General features: G+C 42.6%; 1 protein-coding gene across 1 annotated transcript in view; it reads right to left on the reverse strand.

Moving 5' to 3' along the window:
* The window catches only part of ANXA10 (annexin A10), a 156,877-nt gene that overhangs the window by 18,311 nt on the left and 116,711 nt on the right, over positions 1 to 21,855 (reverse strand). Inside the window, exons 7-10 of the mRNA XM_030191576.1 lie at positions 13,313 to 13,366; positions 13,111 to 13,204; positions 11,116 to 11,211; positions 7,108 to 7,166 (exon numbers count right to left, since the gene is read on the reverse strand). Coding sequence (XP_030047436.1) covers positions 7,108 to 7,166; positions 11,116 to 11,211; positions 13,111 to 13,204; positions 13,313 to 13,366 — 303 coding nt within the window. The remainder of the gene's footprint in view (positions 1 to 7,107; positions 7,167 to 11,115; positions 11,212 to 13,110; positions 13,205 to 13,312; positions 13,367 to 21,855) is intronic.

A 21,855-nucleotide genomic window follows, 5' to 3' on the forward strand; every position in this document is an offset into this window, starting at 1 on the left:
TCTTTGAATGGCTTTTATATTAACTTTACCTTGTGCATTCACATGTCTATATTTTGCTGTTACTGGTTTCCTTTTCTTTGAATATGAACTCCTATTTTTAATACACGAAAAAAAATCATTTTCCAAATCTTCTTCATCCATTTCAGGTTTCAAGAACACTTGGCAATCTGGATAGAATATCGGCACTGTAATTGCTCCTCCCTGGTTTATATGACACAACAAACTCGTGTTTGGCCAACTGAGCCAACCATTTCTGTTTGACTGCCTGTACTTTCACTGTGTCCAAATATTTTAAGGAATTGTGATAACTTCTCACAATAATTTTTTGGTAAAGCAGGCGTTCTCTGAAATTCTCTGTAGCTACCCACTTCAGAGCGAATAAATGCTGTAGTTATTGTCATTATGTTTTTCTTAAACCTCTACGTACAGAGGTGATGCCCTTTTCTTCACCATACTGTGTTTGGCTCAGAATTGTATTTAACCTCTGAGAATGAATGGTTCTTCAAATATTGGAAAGGAAAGTGTAGGAGCAGTGGACAGTTTCTCTTTGAGACTTTGAAATGCCATCTAACACTCTCCTGACCACATAAAAGGCTGGTCTTTTTTTCCCTTGCCCGCTCTATCAGTAACAGAGCTGGGAGCTGAACAAAGTTCAGTATAAAACATCTATAGAAACTCAAAAACCCAAGAAAACTCCTCACTTCTGTTTTAGTAGAAGGCACTTTCTATGTTTATAATACTTTTATTTTCTCTGGATATGTGGATGCTGCTTTCTCAGAAACCATGTAACCAAGAAATTTCAACTCCTGACAGAAGAATCTGAGCTTTGCAGACTTTAACTTGAGTCAATTATAGTCTCCTAGTCTCTGGAATAACTTATTCAGATGTTCCAGATACTGTTCAAAAGATGCTGCATAAATCAGGATGTCATCAAGATATAGAAGTAAGATCTCAAAAACATACCCATCCAATAAAGACTTCCTTAAATGCTGAGAACTAGCTGGAGCATTACATAGGCCGAATGCATCCTTGTTCATACAAATAAGCTGAATGGTGTAGTGACTGCTGTCTTTTATTCATCCTTCAGTGACCTTCCCATCTAGAAATAATGAGATTTAAGATCCAACAAAGAAAACCACTTGGAGTTACCCAAGGCAACCAGTGACTCGTCTATATGAGGTAGTGGATAGGCATTTTAATTATAATGGCTTTCAATCCTATATAATAATTCTCACCTCCAACATTCTATGGGTCTGGCTGCCTGTGTTTGTGACTTCTTTGGAGTTGGTCTGCTAGGCTCCGTAACACAGGCTGACGTCACGTAGAATGCCAGAGCCGGAGGAGGAGGGGCAAAAGGGGCAGGGCACAGGGGCGGAGGCAGAGCTTGAAAGAGAAGTGTTGAGGGGCCTGGAACTGGAAGGGAGGGAAGGAGGAAGGGAGGGACGATGATCCTGGAACTGGGAGGGAGGGAAGGACCCTGAAACTCGGAGGGAGGGAGGTGCGAGCGAGATGGCGGGACCGAGCGAGGCCCTTACCAGGAGAGCGGGAGTGCGCAGAGAATCCAAGTGCGCAGATGGCAGAGGTCGCAGTGGATGTTGACCCGGATTTTGAGCCACAGAGTCAGCCCCGCTCCTGTACTTGGCCTCTGCAGTGGCCGGAGGCGAAGGGGCGTGGGATGGATGGGCAGGAGCTGGCGGCGGAGGAGGTGGGAGGATCTCGGCCGGAGGTGGAGGGCCGAGCCCTGGCCCCTGTGCACGAGAAAGGCGGATATCGCCGGAACACTTGGGGCAACCAGTCGTATGCGGAGCTGATCAGCCAAGCCATCGAGAGCTCCCCGGACAAGCGCCTGACCCAGATCTACGAGTGGATGGTCAAGTCGGTGCCTTACTTCAGACCCTGAATCTCGGAGGGAGGGACCCTGAAACTCGGAAGGAGGGAGGGAGGGACCCTGAAACTCGGAGGGAGGGGGGACCCTGAAACTCGGAGGAAGGGACCCTGAAAGTTGGAGGGAGGGAGGGAGGGGACGACCCTGAAAGTCAGAGGGAGGGAGGGGGACCCTGGACCTGGGAGAGAGGGAGGGCGGGCGGGAGAGGGGGGCCCCTGGCACACACTCTCATTCTCACACACACACTCTCTCTCTCACAGACACACACGCACCCAGTCTCATTGTCTCTCTGTCACACACACACACTCACACATTCACTCTCTCTCTCTCACACAGTCACTCTCACACACACTCTCTCAAACATACACACTCCGAGGAAAACCTTGCTAGCACCCGTTTCATTTGTGTCAGAAATGGGCCTTTTTAAAACTAGTTTTCTATAATCAGCACAGAATTGTAAACTTCGATCCTTCTTCTTTATGACTACTGCTAGAGATGCTCATGGACTATTACTCCTTCTTAATATACCTCGACTTATGAGATTATATACACGCTCCCTTAACTGTTCATAGATATGAGGCAGAACTCTTCTATAAGGCTGTTTAATTGGTGATGCATCACCTGTGTTTATTTCATGTGTAATTATCATGGTTAACAGCAAGGTAGCACTACATTTGAAGTATAGTTAGAAGGAAAAGTTATGATGATTAGCTATAATTAAGATCTTAGACTTTAAAGCTGGATTAAAGGCCTGGCTTTTTACCCAGGTCTTCCATTCATCCCAGAGCATAGCTGCTGAGGCTGGATGCTACTTTTTAAAATTGTGACCATTCTCTCCTTCCGTTCTCTGCACCTTCCCCTTTCAAGTTCAAGATTTTCAGTGGTTTTCAACTGAACTGTCAATTTTTATCTTTGGAGAAAGCCTGGTTGGTGATTACCATTTTGGGATATTTTGCAAGATCACTGTGTTATTTCATTTGGTTGTATTAGACAAATATCAGCAAACATGGCCACATACCTAACATAGGAGTAAGACCATTTGTTGATTTGCAAACCTATAATTGTTTGGGTTATGACTCTTTTGGAGGTTTGCTGAAAGTTTGAGTTTGCAGATAAGTACATTTTTTTAAATCATATGCAGAACATCGGTTATGCAGTGGTGTATTTGCAATAAGGAGGAACTCTGTGATATTAATGTTGAGGAGCTCAGTTGTTAGTCAGTAATACATATGATATGTTTTTATATTATATTTAATAAAGGTGTGACATTAATATATGCTATGTGATCTTTAGGAATATTGACTAAAGACATAACAAGATTTGAAGTGGATCAGAAGAAGGTGTCAAAATATGTACAAAGATTTGAACGGAAAGGGAAAGGAGGGATGGGGAGATATGATTCAGAAGTTTAAATACTTGAAAGGCATTAATATACAAACAGATCATTTTTAAAGATGGGAAGTAATAGAATCAAAGGACACGAATTGAGGTTGCAGGGTGATAGACTTAGGAGTAACATCGGGAATTTTTTTTCATGGAGATTTTATTTTCATGGAGAGAGTGGTAGATGCATGGAATATTGTCCTGGTGAACCAAAACAGTGACAGAATTCTGAAAAGGGGGGGGGGGGGGGGGGGGATAAACACAGAAGATCCCTATATAGAAAGAGGGTGGAATCAAGGTAAAACCTAAATGACATTCAAATTTAAAACAAGGCATAGGGAGTGTAACCTGCAAGGAGAATCAGGTACAATTATGGTTTTCTTGTTGGGAAAACTAGATGGTCCATAAAGTTCTTCATCTGCCGTTATTTGCTATGTCAATATGTTACTGAATTAAGGTGGCATGTCTCATTCACTGGAAGCTTTGTAAACATCACAACATCACTGTATTCACTGTATTGGAAAATCATTGAGAACATAACCCTAAGAAAATTGTGGAGAATGAAGAGTATGATTGCCTGGGACGTCCTCATTCTGACCGATAAAAAGCTGGATGCAAGTTATATTTAATTAATTAATTTATTTATTTATTTATTTATTGCATTTGTATCCCACATTTTCCCACCTTTTTAAGGGTTCAGTGTGGCTTACAATACATTATGAAAGATGGAAATACAGTTTGTTACAACTCAGTTATGGATTACATTGTGAGGAGTTATGCAAGACAAAGTCAAGTATCATTAAGGAATATAACAATGGAAAAGATCATTGAAACATTGGAAAGGAAACAACGGGAAACTAAAAGGGGCAATACATTGGAAGGAAACAACGGGAAACTAAAAGGGGCAATATATAATGACAGGAAAGCATTTGGTATACATTTTCTGTGAGTAAAGGTATGAGTGTGGTGAGATTACGGGGGATGAGAAGGTGAGATTAGGGGGGATGAGAATTCAGAGTGGCTGTAATGATGCATTATTGAACAGTGAGTGTGGGCTTTATGTGTTTTGGTTTTTTCCATAAATTTTCTCAAAAAGATGGGTCTTCAGTAGTTTGTGGAAGGTGGTTTGCTCGTAGATCGTTTTCAGGTTGCGCGGCAGTGAATTCCAGAACTGCGTGCTCATGTAGGAAAAGGTTGACGCGTGCAGCGCCTTGTATTTCAAGCCCTTGCAATTAGGGAAGTGGAGGTTGAGGAAAGTTCGGGATGATCTTTTAGCGTTTCTGGGTGGTAAGTCTATTAAATCAGACATGTAGGCTGGGGCTTCACCGTGAATGATTTTGTGGACTAATGTGCATACTTTAAAAGTAATGCATTCCTTGAGTGGGAGCCAGTGTAGCTTCTCTCGTAAGGGTTTTGCACTTTCATATTTTGGTTTTCCGAAGATGAGTCTGGCTCATACCAAATTAAGATGAATTGTGTTGTGAAAATCATGACTCACCATCTAGAAACTATTTTAAATTAGATGGCTCGGTAAAGCGTACATCTGAATTTTTATTATGCACTTTTTAGGAAACTGCACCTGATGGAAATGTATACACTAAGATATGTTTGACTCATGCCAGTGCCATATCTAGATCTTTCAGCAAAACTAATTTATAGATTTGCTATCCTCTCTGTTTTTCCCTGCACAAGGTCTGTGCCAGTATCAACTGCAAGACTCTCATGGCTATAGTAATATCTGCTACTCCAACTCCACTGATAATATCCTGCTCAGCTGGAACTGTTCTGGCATGCAAACCTGTGTTCCAGGCTACCTTCCTGCACCCATTGAGGTAGCGTTAGGGGCTCCCACGCTAAACTGGTGGAAACCGGGTAGGGTGCAGCGCTGTCCAATTACCGCCGGGTTAGCACTGCACTGGAAAATATCTAGTTATTTTCCGTAGCATGGGAAATGGTGCATGCCGGGGCTGGAACTACTGCTGGCGCCCGGGATCGGCCGGCAGTAGTTCCAGATTAGCGTGCATTAAACCCGCGTTGGGCTTACTGCCGCTCTGTAAAAGGGCCTTTATGTGCTATTGAAGATATACACGTAGTTATACAATAGAGCATGGCCAGATTATTGGCATTTGCTCACATATGTGCATAGGTAGATGCGCAGATGCCAGTATTCTAGTCATTTATATGCATATTTGGCTCCCACTTTATAGAATTACTCCCTAAGGGGTCCTTTTACTAAGGTGCGCTGAAAAGTGGCCTGCGCTGGTGTAGATACGTGTATTGGATGCACGCAGGTCCATTTTTCAGTGCATCAACAAAAAATACCTTTTTTTTGGCTGAAAATGGACGTGCGGCACAATGAAAATTGGCACACGTCCATTTTCTGCCTGAGACCTTACCACCATCCATTCACTTAGCGATAAGGTCTCACATGTTAACCGGGCGATAATCATCAGCATGCGTACAAAGCTGATTACCGCCCGGTTAGTGCCGCACGCCGGAAAATAAAATATATTTTCCAGTATACGTAGTGTACGCACGTAAAAAATGAAATTACTGCCCAGGCCACATGGTAGCCGGGCAATAGTTCTAAATTGGCGCACGTTGGGCACTCGTAGGCGCCTACATGGCTTAGTAAAAGGGCCCCTAAATGCTTTCTGAAATAATTTGTGAAAAGTTTCCTGAAGGAGGTGTGTCTAAGTGAACAAGCAATTAAGGCTATGTGGGCTGTTTCAAACCTTTATAACTTCTAAGCAACATTAACAGAATATTATTATCCACAAACAGGGCTGGATTTATGAGTGTTGTGGTCCCTAAGCTTTAACATTTAAGGCCCCCTTTAATTAAGTAAGAAGTAAATTTTAGGTTTAATAGTTTTCCACGCTTGTGAAAGAGTAGGCATAAAATGTTACATTGCATACAAATATTTGTATTAAGTATTATTAAAGTAATACATAATAATAATGAGGACCTTTGAAATGTGAAGCCCTAGGTTGGAGCTTGTCTAGTTTATATGTAAATCTGGCCCTGTCCACAGTGTATTACATTGTTCTTTTTAACAAGGTAAAAATGCTGGAAATCACATGCCCTGGCTCAGGTAGGGTGAAAAGAAACGGATTAAAAAAAATAATATATGCCTTTCTTTGTAGTTCAAAGTGAGTTATATTCAAGAACTGTATGTATGTTTCTGTTCCTGGAGGGCTGATAATCCAAGATTGTACCCGAGGCAATGGAGGGTTGATTGACTTGTTCAAGATTACAAGGGATATCTGAGGGATTTGAACCTGACTCTCAGCTCACATTTTATTTTATATATTAATTGTATGTATTTTAGGGTATTTGTTATACATCACTTCATTTGCCATATCAGAGAAGTTAACAAAATAAAAGAGCAAAACGGAATTCAGATGAGTGATGCACAGAGGGCAGTAGTTATATAAGAAAAAAAAAAAGAGCAAATACTTGAAAGTGCTTTTAGCCACTAGATGGAGTTAATGTCCACATAATGTAGTGATTCATTGAATCTTTTTTTTCTTTATTAGCATGAATAAGTCACATCAGATATTTAAAAAATGAAAATAAATGAAGCAAATCAATTAAATGTCACAACCAGTCATATTAAGCAGGGAGTCCTGGAATTTTCTATGGCTATCTAAGGAATTTTCATAGACCCAGTTTTAATAGCTATTGATGCCAGATTAAGCTACAGATCATGGATAACATGCAAAGAGGGCCTTGATTCACCTAGAGCTATTTCCCTTCTGTGTATAGGGAAGAAAACTGTGAATGAGTAATGCACAGAATGAATAACAACAGCTAGGAGAACATGAAAAATTACTCACATGGATCGCATTGTGAAGCCTGTATGCAAAATAGGATGGTTTGTCTCGAACACAGAGAACTATAAAGACATAAACATATTAGAACAGAGAGAGAGAGAGAGAGAGAGAGTAAATTTAACATTGTATTTGTGGAATTGTCTACACTTACATTTTTGGAATCATTATTTATTTGTATTATGGAGGATGGGAGTCCTCCACCCATGTTCCTACCATAGAGGGTGGCGCAGCAATATTGCAGTTTCAGTTGTGAGTAGTGGGCAAGTTCTATGGGACTTCTGGGGATCTGCCCACCCTTTGTGAATAAAACCACAATATACTATGTAGATAAAAAGAGCTCCCACACACATTACAGGGAACATTGTGAGAGATATATTTCTAGTCATATACCTTGGGCATGTAGAGGGCAACCCTATAAAGGGGCACTTAGGAATAGTTGCCTCCAGTGCTGAAATGGGGAGCCTACAGTGACATATAATGTAAATTAGTCATAGGGCTGGTGTAAATTCTCATCCCTAAATGCCGTGAATAAATGTGAGTCCCGTCCATGCTCTGCCTAGACTCCGCCTATGTGTAAACCCACCTGTAAAATATGCACTATGTAACATATTTGCATATTTATAGAATATGATATGACTGGAGTTTTGAGATTTACATGCATTTGTGCACACATACACCTGCATATGCTGGTACTCTAGTCGTTTACATGCATATCTGCCACATAAATGTTGGCACCCACTTTATAGAATTTCCTCCTTTTGCACACACTTGTAAAAAGCATGCTAGTGGTTCTCTCTAATTTTACCAATGAAAACCTGCATACATTTCACCTTCAGAGAAACTATGCATTTACTTCATAGCTGTTTGGCATGCACACACCTTCAGGGTTCATTTATGCACAAATGGCTGAATTTTCTCAAGTGAGTATGTAACTATAAACCCCTCCCAAACCCCACCCCAAGTTGTGCACACATAATTTACTCACATATAAGACAGACAATTTTATACGAACTGTTTTACCCCTAAAAATACTTATGAAAATTACCTAGGGGTAGGATTAGATACACTGGGGCTGATAATCAGACCGCAGGAGGCAGCCCGGCCAAGTCCCGTGGTCGGTGGTGAGCCCAGATATCCAATGCCAGGCCATTTCTGGTGACTGACATTGAATCTGGTTTATTTTTGGCCCTATGGAGGAGATTCTATACATGGTGCCTAAAAAAATTGGCACTGAAATCAGTGCTGACTAAGGGTATTCTATAATTGGCGCCTAGATTTGGGTGCTGATTATAGAATATGCTTAGTTGATATCTCAGTACCTAAAACTACATGCATCCATTTACACCAGTGAAAACATGGTGTGAATCCTGAAGCATAGATTTACACACTGGGCCATATTCTATACATGTGTAAATTTTGGAAGGCCCAAAAAATGACCATATCCCCGACCATAACCCTTTTTTGCCTGCGTGTGTTAGAAGTTTGGTGCACTTTTACTAAGGTGTGCTGAAAAATGATCTGTGTTAGTGTAAGTGTGTGTTTTCGACACGCGCAGATCCATTTTTCAGCGCACATGTAAAATGCTTTTTAAAAAATTTTGGTCAAAAATGGATATGCGGCAAAATGAAAATTGACACGCGTCCATTTTGGGTCTGAGACCTTAACACCACTCATTGACTTAGTGGTAAAGTCTCACGCATTAACCGGGCGGTAATGGTCTATGCGCGCAGAATGCCTTTTATCACCCGGTTAGTGCTGCACACCAGAAACTAAAAATTATTTTCTGGCATACATAGTGGACACACGTAAAAAATGAAATTACCACCTGGGCCATGCAGTAGCAGGGCGGTAATTAAAAATTGACGTGCTTTAGGTGTGCATAGGTGCCTATCTTGCTTATTTTCGAAAGCGAAGGATGCCCATCTTCCGACACAAATCAGGAGATGGGCGTCCTTCTCCTGAGGTCGCCCAAATCGGCATAATCGAAAGCTGATTTTTTGCATCCTCAACTGCTTTCCCTCACGGGGACGACCAAAGTTCACAGAGGCATGTCGACAGTGTACTGAAGGCGGGACGGAGGCGTGGTTAGGAGATGTGCATCCTCGGCTGATAATGGAAAAAAGAAGGGCGTCCCTCACGAGCATTTGGTCTACATTACTTGGTCCATTTTTTTTCACAACCAAGCCTCGAAAAGGTGCCCAAGCTGACCAGATGACCACTGGAGGGAATCGGGGATGACCTCCCCTTACTCCCCTAGTGGTCACCAACCCCCTCCCACCCTAAAATAAAAATTTTAAAAACATTTTTTTCCAGTTTCTATGCCAGCCTCAAATGTCATACCCAGCTCCCTGACAGCAGTATGCAGGTCCCTGGAGCAGTTTTTAGTGGGTGCACTGCACTTCAGGCAGGCGGACCCAGGGCCACCCCCGCCCCACCTGTTACACTTCTGGTGGTAAATGTGAGCCCTCCAAAACCCACCCGAAACCCACTGTACCCACATGTAGGTGCCCCCCTTCATCCCTAAGGGCTATAGTAGTGGTGTACAGTTGTAGGGAATGGGTTTTAGGGAGGGTTTGGGGGGCTCAGTACCCAAGGTAAGGGAGCTATGCACCTGGGAGCAATTTGTGAAGTCCACTGCAGTGCTCCCTAGGGTGCCCGGTTGGTGTCCTGGCATGTGAGGAGGACCAGTGCACTACGAATGCTGGCTCCTCCCATGACCAAAGGGCTTGGATTTGGTCATTTTTGAGATGTGTCCTCATTTTCCATTATGGCCAAAAACCGAGGTCGACCATCTCAACATTTAGGTCGACCATCTCTAAGGTCGACCTAAGTGTTGAGATTTGGGCGTCCCCGACTGTATTATCGAAACGAAAGATGGACATTCATCTTGTTTTGATAATATGGGTTTCCCCGCCCCTTCGCCGGAACGTCCTTAGAGATGGACACCCCTAGAGATGGTTGTCCCCGTTCGATTATGCCCCTCCACATGGCTTAGTGAAAGGGCCCCTTAGCGAGTTGTGTGCGTAAATTCTAATTAATGCTAATTAATGCTGTTAAGAGCAGTTATCAATGCTGATTAATTTGTTAAGCCAATTAAGTTACGCACATTGTTGTAGAATCCGTGCTGATTTTGGCACAGATCTCTAGACATGCTATATAGAATCTGGGGATATGCACTGACAACAAATATTCAGCAAGAGATAGCTGACTATCCCCTGCTCAATATTCACGGATAGCTGGTTAAGTGCTATTTAACCAGCCAGAAGCCGTTCCTGGCAGGTTCAATAGCATCGAATATAAGAAGGAAAATTATATTTGTAAATCATAGCCCTAAACCCCAACCAGAATCTGCTGATATGCTGACTTTGGTTTTTAGTTGGCTAAACCTCATCTGTGTGGTTTCAGTTTTTTAAAGATAGAGAGAAACCCCAGAGCCATACATTTTACACTGCTTTTTAGTAGAACTCTAAAAAAGGTTTTTGTTTAAACAAATGTTGACCCTTCCTATCAATATGAGCAAGCAAGCCCTGCTCACACAGCAATGTGCTGAATTGAAAAGGGGAAGTAGGTCACATGAAAGAAATGTATGGCAGCTTTGAAATGTGTGAGTCCTTGTTCCAGACATGCCTGGACTGGGAATACATTTCACATTTTACACGCTGACAAATGGATAATAAAAACTGGCAAAGCCCAAAGCTCATGTACATAGAGAGATACAGTACCCAGATATCCAGCCACTTCCTCCTCTCTCCCCATACATGGTCTCCCCCTCTCCCACACCAAGAACTTGGGACTTTTTCTATTGGCTTGCGTTGTTCTCTGTGCATGCTGGGCTAGTTGCCTCCTTCCCTCTCCATTGGGTTTGTAAGAATTAGTCTGCAGCAATAGAGGTTGTGCATGCAAAGCTATCTCATGCATAATCATTGTGCATATCCTGAAATAATCAGTCTGGCTGAGTGTGTCTGAGGATGGTGCTTCCCAACCCGGTCATAAGGATATGTAGACATTTACCTATTGCAACCAGTAGATCTAGAAAGTATCCATCATAGCATTCATTCAAGGCATCGATTATGTCTTGGCCAGAGATATTTTGGAACTCCTGGAAAACTTAAACAAAACAAAAGATATTAGTGAACTTTCTGAACCATGAAGGTGAAGAAACAATGTGACAAGGCAATGGCTGTGGCCAGACGGATGCTAGGCTACATAGAGAGGGGTATAACCAGCAGAAGAAAGCAGAAGTTGTTAGTGAGGCCCCATTTGGAGTATTGTGTTCAGTTTTAGAGGCCGTATCTTGCTAAAGATGTAAAAAGACTGGAAGCAGTGCAAAGAAAAGCTACAAAAATGGTATAGGATTTGTGTTGCAAACCGTATGAGGAGAGACTTGCCGACTTGAACATGTATACATTGGAGGAAAGGAGAAACAGAGGCGACATGATACAGATGTTCAAATATTTGAAAGATATTAAACCGCAAACAAACCTTTTCCGGAGACGGGAAGGTGGTAGAACTAGAAGACATGAATTAAGGTTGAAGGGGGGCAGACTCAGGAGTAATGTCAGGAAGTATTTTTTTCACAGAAAGGGTGATAGATATGTGGATTGCCCTCCCGTGGGAGGTGGAGGAGATGAAAACGGTAATGGAATTCAAATATGCGTGAGATAAACACACAGGAATCTTGTTTAGAAGGAATGGATCTATGGAATCTTAGCGGATATTGGGTAGCAACACCGGTAATCGGGAGGCAAAACCAGTGCTGGGCAGACTTCTTTGGTCTACGCCCTGATCGTAACTGAATAGGTATGGATGGGCTGGAGTGTAAATTTAAGGGGCTTCAACGTTAGCTTCAGAACTTTTAGTACAAGAACAGTGCTGGGCAGACTTCTACGGTCTGTGCCCTGAGAATGGCAACAACAAACTCGGGTATACATAGAAAGTATCACATACCATGTAAAACGAGTTTATCTTGTTGGGCAGACTGGATGGACCGTTCAGGTCTTTATCTGCCGTCATTTACTATGTTACTATACTATATAAGTCTAATAGTGGCTTGAAAATTGATCCTGTTTTCTGTGCCCTGGATTTCATCTTCCTAATGCCAGTTAGCTGGAAAACTTATCTTTCAAAATGTAGCCATGATGGCTTGTGGTGGCTGAAGAATATTAAGATTTATTTAAAAGAAAAAAAAGGAAAAAGGAAATGAGATGACTTTTTTTTGGACTACAGTATTTACTAAGCTTATGCGGTTACAGCATGACAATCATCAAAATTAAAATGCAGCATCTGCAACACCTCTGTATTAAAGGCTGGGGACATTGCTAGCAATGTTCCCTCTAAGGTGTGCTGGAGTCTTCCACCTACATTCCTGCCAGTGGGGGTGCTGTTTCAATATCACATTTTTAGTACCAAGAGGCGGGCAAGCTCTGCAGGACTCAAGAGGACCTGTCTGTCCCTAGCAATTGAGAACACAATATGGAAGCACCACTCCCCACTGGCAGCACTGTGGATGAAGGACACCTGCACAGCTTAGAAGGAACATTGGTTGCTAGTTCTTCCCATATAATTAGCACATAGAAAAGTTCTGTATGCTGTATCTTTTAGGTGGTGTTAACTGTAACTACTCCTCTGTTAACTGCTAAGCACTGTCCCTGCCCATTCTTCACCCCTTCTCAGCCCTGTTCTGCATTAGCTGTTAATATGGAAATTACCCTGTGCTTCCTGCATTAACAGTGTACGTAATTGCTGCATTAATAGCTAACACAGCTTAGCAGGTAGGTTCCTTCTTGACTAGCTTTTGGGAGCTAACACTTCCATCATCAGGTTCAAACAAAATGTGCAGGTATTATGATTATTGAGAATTTTTGATTCTTTTTGTAATTTCTTATCTTTTTGTTATTTTATGCTCTGCATGATGGTTTCCCTCAAGAAATGCCTTTTTCTGTAAAGAAATATGCTCAAGTATATATTGAAATAGTGTGGTCTTGTTCACTGAGTTTAGATCATTACCCATCCACAGCTGCTGATAGCTCTTGTTACACAGGATCATTTGTAGCATGTTTTTATGTTCTCCGGTTTTCTGCTGACACGCTTCCCACAGGACCTAGGTTAGCAAGGTTGACAAGGATAATCAGTCCCGAACCACCTTAAGGAGGGTTTTAAATATCTGTTTGTTTACTGGTTTCTAAACATGACACCTTTTTATACTTACCATTGCATCTTGACCAGCCATAGCTGGATCTGCATATCCTTCCTGCCTGCATCCCTGTAAAAAAACATGAAGGAGCATTTATTCTGTACAGTTTGTTCTTCCAAGTAGATGCAACAGAAAATCAAAGTAATAAGGGGGACAATATTTTATGGTGAGATATTCAGTTAAAATTAAGTTAACTTTATTTAGATATTCAGAAAATGTAGGGGCCCTTTTACTAAAGGGTGTTAAGCCCTAACACGCAGTTAGTGCACCAAACAAAAGGCTTACTGCTAAAAGTGTGATTTAGAAGCCAGCCACATAACTTAGGAACCAGTGGCTGAGACTTTTACATAAGAACATAAGTATTGCCTTACTGGAATGGACCAAAGGTCCATCAAGCCCAGCATCTTGTTTCCAACAGTGGGCAATCCAGGTTACAAGTTCCTGGCAAGAACACAAAACAGTACAATACATTTTGTGCTGCTTATCCTAGAAATAAGTAGTGGATTTTCCTCAAGTCCATTTTAATAATGGCTTATGGACTTTTCTTTTAGGAAGCTATCCAAACCTTTCTTAAACCCCGCTAAGTTAACTGCTTTTACCTACATTCTCTGGCAACAAATTCCAGAGTTTAGTTATACATTGAATGAATAAATACTTTCTCTGATTCGTTTTAAATGTACTATTTTGTAGCTTCATTTCTCAACTTCCCTTCTCCTTTCACCATTGTCTCTATTGAATGACGAACTATTCTAAAGTCTATGTGAGCTCCTTCAGGGCCTGATTTACTAAGGCTGTTTTTCTTCTTCCTTTTCCAAGGGAAAAAGTACGCTTAGTAAATCAGGCCCTTAATGCATTCTTAAATGCCACTGGCAGTAATACACCCCATCATCACTCAGACCAGCTCATCCTCTTCATCCTACTTCCCAAATCGACACCCAGTCTCCCTCTCTCCCGATCCTATCATCACTCTTCATGACTTGTGGTCTCCTAGTCTCTTTTGTGGCTCATTCCACCTCACCTGTCTCCCTCCTCCCTTATATCAGCCAATCATAGCCCTATCCCTGATCCCAGGGGCAGAAGAATGCCTTTTTGTTTGCGGGTGGCCAAGCTGCATATCCAGCTCCGCCACCAACCTTTTCCTACCATCCCATAGTCCCCCCATGGTCTCCAGCATCTCTGTCCTTCCCTCCCTATCACCCCCCCTCCACTGCCATGGTCTCCATCACATCTCTTCTGTCCTTTCTCTCCCCCACTGTGGTTCCCAGCATTTCTTTCTTTCCTTACCTCCCTTCCCCTCCCTCCCATGGCATTTAGCATCTCTCTCTCCTTCCCTCCTCTCTTTCCTCTCCAGTATCTTTCTCCTTCTCTTCTTCCTTAATCTGCCCCCTCCCTTCAGCATATTTTTTCCTTTTTAATTGCCCTGCTTCCGCTGGGCATTTATTCCCTTACATCATTCCCCTGGGGCAGTGACTCTATCAGCTGCATAAATGGCATTGTGTGGCCAGTTGGTGTGAGGCCTTGACCAACTGCTGGCTCCTGATCCCTCTTATGCAGCTGATAGAGTCGCCACCTTGGGGAAATGAGGTAAGGGAAAACACCTTGCAGTGAGACAGACAGAGAAGAAAAATTTGGGGGGTGCCATGTCATCTGTGCCTCTCCTTGTTTTGATACCTATGCATCACCTCATTTAGCCCTCACAAACCAAGAGAACAATCAGCTGCCCCTCTCTATCCTTGTACCCAAGCCAGCCAGCCATCCACCCCCTCCTCAGCCTTGTACCCCAGCCAGTCTGCTAGGCAGCCACCCCCTCTCCAGGCTTTTACCCCAGCTAGCCAGCCGCCCTCCCTCTTCTCTCTTTAGCTTTGTACCCCATGCAGCCAGCCGCCCCTCCCCAGCTTGTACCCCACCAAGCCAGGCAGCTGCTACCCTCCTCTCCAGCTTGTACCCCACTAAACTAGGCAGCTGCCACCCCCTGTTCCTATCCCCAACAGGCCTATGCAGAGTTGTGCAACACAGAGAAGAGGAATTTCCTTCAGCAGAAGAGTGAGCCAAAAATGGTTGTAAATCAGAAAAATATCCCAAGTGCCACAGACAAATTTCTAGTCACCATGGTGACCTGGTATCTGGGATTTGTCGACTCCTGCGTTAAAGCATTTGCAGTAATTTGCATGTTAGTGCATGCTAATTGTGTGCTATTTAATTTTTAGTAATTTTTTTCGGGAAGGGGCATGCCATGGAAAGGGAATGGGTGTTCTGACTAGCATGCTGTAACTGGATAATGTGGATTTAATGTGGGAACACTTAGAGCTTCCTAAATAGGAGTAGGTAAGTACTCCTATATTAATTTTTTGCAAATCCTATACACTAATGGAAAAATTAGCATGGGACCTGCAAAAAACTATTATTTAAAAGTCCTGAATACTGCCTCTGAAAACATTGGTTTAAAGTGCAGGAATGTCCCATGTTAAAACAGATTAAGCCCAGATCTTAATGCGTTCAGGTACAAGGGCCCCTTATCTGGATACGTTTTGGATAGGTATTTGTGTGACACTGTGTCATGTCCCCTATCTCAATGCAAGCAGCGTCCACGGACTGTGCGAGGGTCCCATCGACATGCACACTTGACTGGCTTGAGTGTGTAGTTCTTCTCTGGCTGCAGGCTCCTTGATTGCTTTGCTTCCATGCACCTGGGTCTGCTCTCTCTCTGCCTGGCTTCCAGGCTCCTTGATTGCTTTGCTTCCAAGCACCTGAGTCTGCTCTTTCTCTCTGCCTGGCTTCCCTTGCTTCTCTCCTATTGATCTTCCAGTTCCTTCTTCTCTTACTCTTGTCCTGTGGCTGCGCTCCTTCTCCCTGCTGCTTCCTGCTGATGTCAGATGCCAGCATTTTATCAGCTGAGCTCTTCCTGGACTCCATGCTTCGGCTTCTACTTTGGTAGGTGTTACTTGCTCCGTAGTGTGCTTCTTCTCTACTTTGTCCTTCATTGCTGACTTTGCTTGTACCTGGATTACTCTCTTGACCTGCTGCCTGCCTACTGACTTTGCCTGTACCTGGATTACTCTTTTGACCTGCTGCCTGCCTTTTGACTTTGCCTGTACCTGGATCACTCTCTTGCCTACTGCCTGTCTGGCCATTACGTTCACCACCCTGCTTCCTGCTCCATCTTGTAAGTCCTGCATGCCTCCCCCACCTAGGGGCTCAACCTCTGGGGAATGGCGGTCAGCGCAGGTGAAACCCAGGGTTATCTGGCCGCCAAGCAGAACCTGGTCCGAGTACGGGGCTCAGCAGCGCTCTATTTGGTACAAGAACTCACAAGTCCGACACCCTGCTTAATCAGTTAACTTTAATTTGATAGCACTAAATGTAATAAAACCCACTTTAGGGACCTAAATTCACATGGCACGTAAATTTGAGGACTTTATAATGGGTTGGGGTCAAAGACAGAGTTAAATCAGGGGTATTAAGGGACCCTTTTACTAAAGTGTGTACTAATGGACATTAGTGTATGCTAAGTGCCACATGACCCATAGGTATAAAATAGGATGTGCAGCATTTCGGGATTCTGTTTCCAAGCTGCGGTAAAAAGGGCCCTGCGGTAGCTGTTTTTCCCAAGCACCAGGGCTCATTTTACCGTAGCGGGTAAAAAGCCCCTAAGAAATAGCCATGCAGTAAGATTACTCTTACCATTTGGTATGTGGCGGGAAGAACTTAGAGCCACCCATTGAGGTAAGGGCTCCTGTAGTAACCTTGTTTCCCAATTACCACCGGGTTAGTGCCATGGTAAAAATTACAAAAATATTTTTTGTGGCGCACACTTGAGGTGGAACTACTGCCAGAAGCTACATTGGGCCGGTGGTAATTCCAGGTTGCCGTGCGGCAACCCTTTAGTAAAAGGGCCCCTTAGAACTCTCCAATGTCCATTAGCGTGCCCTATGCTTTAGTAAAAGGGCCACTTAGTTAAGCACTATTCTACTACCGGTACATGGATGATATTTTTATGATTTGGACTGAGGGGGAAGAAACTCTGAAACAATTTTACAATTCCTTCAATACATACCATCCTACAATAAGATTCAAAATTGACTACTCCCCAGAAAAAGTCAATTTTTTGGACACCACAGTCTCAGTCAGCGATGGCTATATACAAACATCCATATACAATAAAAACCCACAGACAAATGCAGTTACCTCCACAACTCCAGCTTCCACCCTTCACATACTAAAAGATCCATTATTTACAGCCAAGCCACAAGATACCACCGTATCAGCTCTGACCCAGGGGACAGAGACAGACACCTCGAAACCCTGACTGCATCCTTCGAACAGAAAGGCTACAACCCCAAAATAATCTCCAAGAATATTGCCTCCTCCCTCAAAACACCTAGGGAAAATCTGCTACAGTACAAAGAAAAAAAAGCCACAGACAGAATCCCCCTTATAGTGACATACAACCCATAGCTAGAAAAATTAAGAAAAATCATAAGCGATATGCAGCCTCTACTCCAGGAGGATGAATTACTGAATGAGATATTCCCATCCCCACCAGTGCTGGCCTTCCGACAGCCACCCAACTTAAAACACAAGCTAAATAGCTCCCGACACAGACTCAAAAAGAAAAGAATGGCACACATCCTTGCAATATATATAGCTGCAAACTATGCCAAAATATCTCACAGGACCCCACAGTCATTCACAAAGGAAAAATATTCAACATTAAGGAATCTTTCACATGCTCATCTTCCAATGTGGTATATATCATTCAGTGTAAAAATGTGATGAAGGCTGCTACATTGGAGAAACAAGTCAGATGCTAAAGACGAGATTTAATTTACATAGACATCATATGAAAAATGCCAGGACCAACAAAGATGTCATGCCTGTGGGACAGTACTTTACAAAACCAGAACACTGTACCAGTGATTTTATGGTAAGGATCCTGAAAGGGAACTTTAAAACAATATAGGAACGTAAGACCTTTGAAGTCAGAATAATTAAATATTTTGACACTCACCAGACAGGACTTAACAAAGATCTGGGTTTTCTAGCCCACTATAAAGCATACAATTGTATTGCTTTGTAAATTGTATTGCTCTGTCACCTTCCTGTCTCCCTGACTCTCACCTATCCACCCCCATCCTGTTAGACTGCCACTGAAATGCTTTGATGTTTCACTTATATATACTGTCATCTACCAACATTTGCTTATTTCCGATCTGACGAAGAAGGGCAACCTTCGAAAGCTAATCAAGAAATGCATTAAGTTATGTCCAATAAAAAAGGTATCATCTTATTTTCTTTTCCATGTTTTATTTTGTTTTATTTCTATTGATTACCTTTAAAAGTAGACTAACATGGCTACCACACTGCACTATTCTATGAAAGTCTGACTGTACCCCTGGAATATTTCCAACCACCTAGAAGTAACTCGATGAAATTTTGTCTGAACAAAATTTAACTAGTCTGGGGATGGGAAATTTCTAAACTTAGGATTTGTCTGAGTAACTCCCTAAAATTACCCAGATAAATGTTTTAAATATTGACCCCACAATTTTTTGTTGTTGCAGCCCTGATTCTTAAATGGTGTTTTCAGTAGGTAGTGAGGACCTTATGGATTCAGTTAGCAAAAGTAATATTTTTCTTGATGAAGAGCTTATCCAGCATGTTTGGAGGTTGTACATTAATACTACTGCAAGTTTGTGCGGTGCACTTTGTTGGTCAAGAAAACAGACTGTTCAATGTTTAAACCTGCTCTGCACTGGCTTCCCCTCCTTAGGAAGGAAATCGTGTGCAAATGAGCTAGGTTTAAACTTGGCCGACTTTACTTGGTCCTAAATGACCAGATGACCACCGGAGTGAATCAGGGATGACCTCCCCTGACTCCCCCCAGTGGTCACTAACCACCTCCCACCCTGAAAAAAAACAACTTTAAAAAGTTTTGTCTTTTTTTTTTTTTTTAGAATATGGGTGAAGGACCTCCTTCGCTATGCCTTCGTCCCTGCGATGGCAGTTGAGGCCTTTGCTATTTATTTATTTAGATTTTGCTCACACCTTTTTCAGTAGTAGCTCAAGGTGAGTTACATTCAGGTACACTGGATATTTCTATGCCTCCATCCCTGCAACAGCAGTTGAGGACGTCCTTCGATATGCAGTTGAAGACGTCCAAAATGTGGATGTTTCTGTGAGAAGGACCTCCATGCCTGGATGTTTCTGTGAGAAGGACATCTATGCCTTCTCTGCCTCCAACACCCCCTTTATTTATTTGGATTTTGGATCATAAGTAGCAGCAGTGGAATTTAAACCAGCCACCTCTGGATTGCAAGACCAGTGCTCTAGCCACTCCTCTCAATTCCACTCCCTTGAAATTTGGCCATTCCTGTGTGTGTGTGTGTGTGTGTGGGGGGGGGGGGGGGGGCAGTGTGCAGGTCCGGGGGGGGGGGGGGAGGTATGTGTGTGTCAGCAGAGGCATAACAAGGGCATGGTCTTGCAATCCAGAGGTGTCTAGTTCAAATCCCACTGTTGCTACTTGTGATCCAAAATCCAAATAAATAAATAAAGGGGGTGTCAAAGGCATAGCAGGCATGGATGTCTTCTCACAGAAACATCCAGGCACAAACATCCACATTTTGGACGTCCTCAACTGCCATTGTGGAGGCATAGCGAAGGACATCCTTCACCCATACTCTAAAAAAAAAAGACAAAAGTTTTTAAAGTTGTTTTTTTCGGGGTGGGAGGTGGTTAGTGACCACTGCATGCCTTTTTCCATTCAGTTAGTGCATCAGTTAGTCCACTGCAGTGCCCGGTTGGTGTCCTGGCATGTAAGGGGGACCAGTGCACTATGAATGCTGGCTCCTCCCACGACCAAATGACTTGGATTTGGTCGTTTTTGAGATGGGCGTCCTCGGTTTCCATTATCACCGAAAACCGGGGATGACCATCTCTAAGGTCGACCTGAATGTTGAGATTTGAGCGTTCACGAACGTATTATCGAAACGAAAGATGGCCACCCATCTTGTTTCAATAATACGGGTTTCCCCGCCCCTTCACTGGGACGTCCTTAGAGATGGGCGCCCTTAGAGATGGTCATCCCTGTTCGATTATGGCCCTCCATGTTACTATGAATAAAACTTGGAAAACTTGAAACTAATATCTTTATTCTATCTTTTCCTAATATTATACACACTCCTCGCATCTCTTGTTCATGATTGTTACATTATCCCTTTCCTCGTGGTATTTGTTATAAGTGTATATTGACACATTCTATGTGTTATCAAGTTGTTCAATTTTGGAATTCATTACCTGCAGACCTGAGATCTATGAACTTGTATTTTATGTTGTGTAAAGGTTTAAAAACATATTTGTTTGGAAAGCATTTAATACATCAGTAATACATTTTCTTATATTTTATTTTGTTTTTCTTTTGTTACCTACTTTGAACCATTGCCAGGAGTTGGTAAAATATAAGTACCTCATAACATAGCATAACATACTGGTACTCGGTATCACTGGTCTTTTGATAAATCTCAGTTCCATTCAGTCTCTGTACTCAGACTGTCCCAGTACTATAAGAGTGCAATGATTTTTGATGCCATTATCTAGACAGTGCTGCTGCGAATCTGTGGAAGGTCCTGGTCAGCTACATTTATCCAGGAGAGGCGTATCATGGGCATCATGATTAGCATGTGCCAACCGGATAACACAAAGTAAAAAACGGAGCACCTAGCTGTAAGTCCTCCTGTGTCAATTTTTGCAGATCTTGTGTGCTAATGGAAACATTAGTACATAAGTACATAAGTATTGCCATACTGGGACAGACCAAAGGTCCATCAAGCACAGCATCCTGTTTCCAACAGTGGCCAATATTCTCTGACAACGAATTCCAGAGTTTAATTACATGTTGAGTGAAGAAACAAATTCTCCAATTTGTTTTAAATTTACTACTTTGTAGCTTCATTGCATGCCCCCTAGTTCTAGTATTTTTCGAAAGCATAAACAGATGCTTCACATCTACCCGTTCAACTCCACTCATTATTTTATAGACCTCTAGCATATCTCCCCTTAGTCGCCTTTTCTCCAAGCTGAAGAGCCCTAGCCATAAGGAAGTCGTCTCATCTCCTTTATCATTTTCGTCGCCCTTCCATGCACCTTTTCTAATTCCACAATATTCGAGGTGCAGTCGCACCATGGAGCGATACAAAGGCATTATAATGCCCTCATTTTTGTTTTCCATTCCTTTCCTAATAATACCTTTCTATTTGCTTTCTTAGCCGCAGCAGCACACTGAGCAGAAGGTTTCAACGTATGATCAACGATGACGCCTAGATCCCTTTCTTGGTCAGTGACTCCTAACGTGGAACCTTGCATTACGTAGCTATAATTCGGGTTCCTCTTTCCCACATGCATCACTTTGCACTTGCTCACATTAAACATCATCTGCCGTTTAGACGCCCAGTCTCCTAGTCTCTTAAAGTCCTCTTGTAATTTTTCACAATCCTCCCGCAATTTAATGACTTTGAATAACTTAGTGTCATCAGCAAATTTTATTACCTCACTAGTTAATCCCA

The sequence above is a fragment of the Microcaecilia unicolor genome, chromosome 2, assembly GCF_901765095.1.
Source record: "Microcaecilia unicolor chromosome 2, aMicUni1.1, whole genome shotgun sequence".
In the NCBI taxonomy this organism is placed as follows: Eukaryota; Metazoa; Chordata; class Amphibia; order Gymnophiona; family Siphonopidae; genus Microcaecilia; species Microcaecilia unicolor.